The sequence below is a fragment of the Camelina sativa genome, chromosome 7 (genome assembly GCF_030686135.1).
Source record: "Camelina sativa cultivar CO46 ecotype springtype chromosome 7, ASM3068613v1".
Lineage (NCBI taxonomy): Eukaryota > Viridiplantae > Streptophyta > Magnoliopsida > Brassicales > Brassicaceae > Camelina > Camelina sativa.
This window is the reverse complement of record NC_141886.1, coordinates 22,848,685-22,854,684: the sequence shown is the minus strand read 5'-3', so window position 1 is coordinate 22,854,684 and position 6,000 is coordinate 22,848,685. Positions and strand designations below refer to the sequence as shown.

At 30.2% G+C, this 6,000-nt stretch overlaps 1 protein-coding gene across 1 annotated transcript; it reads left to right on the top strand.

The window, feature by feature from the left end:
* The first annotated feature begins 780 nt into the window (after positions 1-780).
* Positions 781-3,080, top strand: LOC104701690 (F-box/LRR-repeat protein At3g60040-like). The gene is made up of 4 exons (XM_087459161.1): positions 781-843; positions 1,296-2,257; positions 2,348-2,497; positions 2,603-3,080. Exons 2-4 carry the CDS (start codon positions 1,337-1,339, stop codon positions 2,861-2,863), a joined length of 1,332 nt encoding a protein of 443 aa, XP_087315287.1. The 5' UTR covers positions 781-843; positions 1,296-1,336; the 3' UTR covers positions 2,864-3,080.
* Positions 3,081-6,000: the final 2,920 nt, after the last annotated feature.

Below are 6,000 nucleotides of genomic sequence, written 5' to 3'. Positions count from 1 at the left end.
GTCTATATTAGTTAATATCCAGCAAGATTCGGGATTACAACATAAACAATGTATTATTAAATTATTAAAATTATTTGAATCTATTTTTGAATTAAAATAATTTCATTTAAATTTAATTTCACAATTTTGTATTTATTTGGTATAAGTTTCCTAAAAATTCGATTACATTTAAGACTGATTTTTTTTTAACTCTAATTATGATACCGTTTAGATAGTATAAAGAGGTTTTAAAATTTTTCTTTTTAAAATGATGTAAGCAATTGGATCTGTTTGGCAACATGGATATATGACATGTTTCGTTTTTTTTTTAAATCTTTAAGTGTACTCCCCAATTAATAGTATAGATTCATCTAATTTTATATATATCTTTTGCATATTTTTTAGTTTTTGCCATTTGACATTTTTAATCATGTACACATTGAAATTATTATTTTTAGAAGGAAAATAAACTATAATATATTTATTCCACTGTTTTGTTTTTAGGAAAAAGAAAATTTTCAATTTTGAGGAAAAGAAAATAAATGAAAAAAAAAACAAGTTTTGTCAAATTAAGAAACCTTGGTAAATTGTTTTTTGAACCGCTTCAGTTCAATTTTGAGTGTAACCACTAACCATAACCGGACCATTATAATTTGGACTGGTCTAGCCCACAGTGCCGTTTGACATCCCTAGCGCCGATTTCTGTATACATAGTGCCGTTTGACATCCCTAGCGCCGATCTAATAAGTATACTGTATCAATATATATATATATATATATATATATATATATATTAGTCTTGCGAGAAAGCCAGAACTTTCAAATTCAATCGGTAAACGAAAAGGTTGAAGCTTTTACCCTTTTGTAAGTTTCGTGGAACCATCATTGTTTAATTGCAATTGTAGGATTTGAATCTTCTATGATCTCTGTTCCCTTAAGATTTCCTCTGGGTTCTTACAAGCGCTTAAATTGTTGTTCTTTTGAGCTTCCACTAGATTATAGCTAGACTGGTTTTGCAATGAGGCTGTTGTAGTAGTTTGATACTAATCGGTTTTCTCGTGTTTACTCGAGCTCGAATCTTCCTTTGAATAAAGCTTGAACCTTTAGCTTTTCGTATTAATTCATCGTCTAGTTGCGTGCTCAAATTTTTTGTAATTGTGAAATCTGTCTTTCATGGTTTGTGGAACTTCTCTCTTCTTTGCTTTTGAGCTCTCGCTAGGTTTTAGAAATATCCAATTTTTTTTTTTTTTTTTTTTCGTTTGGTGCGTTATGGCTGGCTTTTATCCAGCAGCTGAATCACTCACTTCATGTTTCAGGCACTTATAACTTTTAAGGAAGAGATTGCTTCTGTCACTCTATGGATACCAAAAAGTTGGATACTGGCTACGAAGATGCAATCAGCTGGCTCCCTCATGAGGTTCTGGGCGACATCTTGTCCAGAGTTCCGACCAAACTGGCTGCTTCAACATCTCTTCTCTCGAAAAAGTGGAGGGATCTGTTTGCATTGGTACACAATCTCGATTTTGATAATTCTGTCTTCCTGCAACCGGAAGATGGTAAGCGAGAGAGGGACGAGATCCGCGAGTGCTTCAGGAACTTTGTCGACAGAACACTGGCTTTGCAATGCGCTTCTCCGCTCAAGAAATTCTCGTTAAAATATCACATTGGCGACGACAGTGAGATGGATCATATGTACCCCTGGATACGTAATGCCGTAGAGCGTGGTGTAGTGGAGCTTGACGTTAGTATTGAGCCTACCTATGGTGACATCTTGCTGCCTTATGAGTTCTTCATGAGCAGGACATTGGTTAAGCTGACACTGGGGACACGAATTTCTTTTGGAAAGTTTCCTCCAGATTTGTCTCTTCAAGCACTTAAGAGTCTCTTCTTGGACTCGGTCGTTTTTGAATATGAAGATCTGTGTCATGTGCTTCTTCCTGGTTGTCCAGTGCTCGAGGATTTAGTCGTACGTCACAAGTACTTCGAAGCACTCCCATACTGCATATCGAGTCGGAGCATCAAGAAGCTATCAGTTCACTACGATTGTGAGCTTGAAATTGGTCCTTATAGTATTATGTCATTTGACGCCCCAAGTCTTGTGTCCTTGGACTACTCCGATTATGCCTTGGCTATATACGAACAAGTTAACTTGGCTTCCCTAGTGGAAGCTAAGCTGGATATTCGTTATTCTAAAAGAATCGAGAGGCCTGATGTATCAAATCTCATTGAAGGGATATGCAACGTGGAGACCCTGCATCTTTCTCCCGGTTCTGTTGATGTAAGTTTGCCACTTTCTTTTCTTTCTTTGCAACTTTGTAAAGAGCTTGGACATTCTCTCTAAGTGTGTGTGTGTGTGTGTGTGTTTCAGGTGATTTTTCGATGTGTTAAACGTGGAATACTTGTACCGGTGTTCAACAATCTGGTAAGCTTGTCTTTTGGGAGTAAGAATAAACGAGGTTGGAGACTGCTGCCATATCTGCTTGAGCAGTGTCCAAAGCTGGAAAGTCTAATCATCCAGGTATATATATCATTAGCAAAACCATGAAACGAATAGTATATATATATAAAGAGAGACAGGGATAGGGACTTAGTGGTTGATCCCTTACACATGCTTCTTCTCCAGGGGCTGGATAGTTACAGAGGGTATGTGACCATTCATCCATCCCAGGTGAAGGTGTTGCGTGTTCTTGGTTATGGAGGAACCGTTAAAGAGTTGGAAGACTTGAAGAAATTGATTGGGGAGTCGGAATGCCTTGAAGTGGTGCAAGTGGAGGTTGTGCAAGGTGTTGTGGTAGATGATGGCGTTATATCCCAAACCTACAACGATCTAAGGAGGCTACTTGGTGTTTCACTTCCATCCAAGTGCAAGATCACGGTCGCATAATTCAACTCAACCAGGATCTTCAACAACCTTCAAAGAAAAAACAAGTAGTAGTCATGCATAGCAGCACTTGAGAAAATGGATAGACATCATATATCATATAATATATTTGAGAACAGCAATGTTTTTTACCATCATTTTTTTTCTAGAATACTTGATATAATGATATGCTTTGAACTTTTAAATCGTATTTATATCCAATTATATAATTTTTGGAGTTTAATTGGGTAGCAATCCCGGATATAATTTGTTGGTAAACCGAGCTAAACGTCAGCTAAACCAATGATATACCTACTAATTTAATTACTCTTATAAGAGTCAAGCGAAACGGCGGCGTTTCTTGGATCACCATTCTGGTTTGTTTCTTCTTCTTCAGTCGCAATTCCAAATCTATTAGTTAAATTACTCTTAAAAGTCTAATAATTATTTTGCACTAATCTATATACTGATAAGAATCCGAATAAATGCGACTAACAGTTGTGTTTTTTCAATCGTACTTTTTGGATATCTTCTAAAAAATCGTGATGGATCATTAAAACAGTTATTTATGAAAAGTTACAACTATTCACTGTAAAGTTGTGTTGATTGGAATATTCATATCATTTGAAATATATATATATATATATATATATATATATATAATTGTCTGTTTGAAATGTTTTCATTTTTTTTGCCATGACACAAAATCAACTAAAATTTCATTCTTAACGGTTTACATTTTCTAAATTATTTTCTAGCATTCATTCTTTTAAAAATGAAGAAATTCCTCTAATTCTTGATTTAACAAAAGATTTTTGGAATAATGAATCTAATTTACATCTTTTAGTTAATTTTAAATATAAAAGTTTAATGAAAATAGATAGTGTTTTTCCAAGATTTAGATGGATTACATAGTGAGTTTTTGGATTTGACTTTTCAATATATTTAAACCCAATCTGAATAGATGCCACCAAAATTTGTGTTTCTTCAATCATACATTTTGGATATTTTTAAAAAAAATCTGTAGAAAAATTAAATTGTGTGTTTTACAAAAAGTTGTGATTGTTCATTGTAACGGTTTTTTTTGTAAAGTTGCAACTGTTCACTGTAAAGTTGTGTTTATTCGAATATTCATATCTTCTGAAATCTAGATATATTTGTCTTTTTGAACTGTTTTCATTTTTTTGTCATGACACAAAATAATATAAAATTTCAATATCAACAGTTTTAACAGCTTTCTAAATTATTCTTTGGCATTCATTCTTTTAAAAGTAAAAATATTTCTCAAATTCTTGATTTAACAAAAGATTTTTGAAATGACGAATCTAATTTACAACTTTTAACTTTTAGTTAATTTTAAATATAAAAAATTCATGAAAATACCTAGAGTTTTTTTTTAAGAGTTAGATGGATTATATAGTGAATTTTTGAATTTGACTTCTCAATATGATAAGAAAGATGTCTTTTATTTAAAATCAGTTTATATGAGTTATTAGGTGAAATCAAGTGCAGACATAATATTTGAGATTTTTCGTAGCACCTTTTCATAGCTTTTTTTAATTCAAACGGTTGTATCTATTTATTGTAAAGTTGTGTCTTTTTACAATATTTTATTTATATCTTTTCATCACAACTTTTTGGTCTAATAGGTGTGTCTATTTAAATAGTCATGTCTTTTAAAGTCTCTTTATATTTGTCTCTTCATCAGTAACTAACAAGTTCGTTGAAACAAATTTTCCATTTTATGTTGAATCTAAATAATTAAATATTATTATCTAATATTCAACGTGATTCTATAATCTAACTAAAATTTTAGAAATGAGTATAGCGATAGAGAAACTTAATACAACTTAATATAGAATTTACAGTTGCGTCTATTTTTATCGTAAGTTTTTGTTAGATAATTAGTTTAATATTTAAAAATAAGAATAACAATCTGAATAAATACGAACAAGAGTTGCAATTTTGCTTAGTATTTTTTTTGTAAGAAAATTGTTTTTATTCCTTTTTTAAAACTCAAACAGTTGTATCTTTTCATTTTAGAGTTATGTCTTTTCATTATATTTTATTCATATTTTTTCATCACAACTTTTCGTTCTAATAGGTGTGCCTATTTAAATAGTCATGTCTTTTGAACTTTCTATATATTTGTCTTTTCATCAATAACTAACAAATCATTGTTCGTTGAAACAAATTTTTCCGTTTTATGTTAAATCTAAGTAATTTGAATATTAATATCTAATATTCAACGTTATTCTATAATCTAACTAATATTTTAGAAATAATTATAGCAATATAGAAATTTAATAATACTGAATATAGAATTTTTTGCGTTGCGTCTATATATCGTAAATTTCGTTAAAAACTAATTTAATATTCAAAATTTATATTATTTTGTTTTTAACTATAATTATTTAATAGAAAGTTATATTTACTCTTTAACAATTAGTTCAATATTCTTAGTTAGGATCACTTTGTTATAATAATTTTTTTAATTGTAGATTTACCATAATTCTTCATAAAAAACCTTATATTTATAATATTTTAAACAATATTTTTTTTTTGCAAAGTTGCGTCTATTCTACATAATATTTTTTGTTATAAGTTTTCATTTTGATGGTTGTGTTTTTAGTAACAGTTTATGTTTAATTTATATATTCAAATTATTTTATTACATTCAAATGATTTCATAATATATAATTTTAAGTTTTAAATTTTATTTACTTTTTTTCTAAAATACTTCCCCATGACATCGCGGGGGAGGGGTCTGGATTCTAATTACTATAATAACTTGTCTACCTTTTATACCCCTAAAACTAGTGTACAGAAAAAACCATATTATAGAAAATGCCATTAAGCAAAAAAGAAAAAATATTAGAAAGTGTCAATCGTTGGTTTAATAATATACAGATCATGTAAATTTAGTTGGTAGACTGTAGGTGTACGCTAGATTAAGATGGAAGATTTATTAAAAGATGTAGACATGTAATCATATGGGTACCCTAATCATATTAAAAAAAGTAGAAATTATTTTCATAACTATATATAACTATATGTTATCTTTATATAAACATTGATAATGACATTGCATTTTCTGTTTGGTCAGACGGCATCAACATATATTTTAACTCAAGAAAAGAGCTAATAGTGATTTTTTTTAA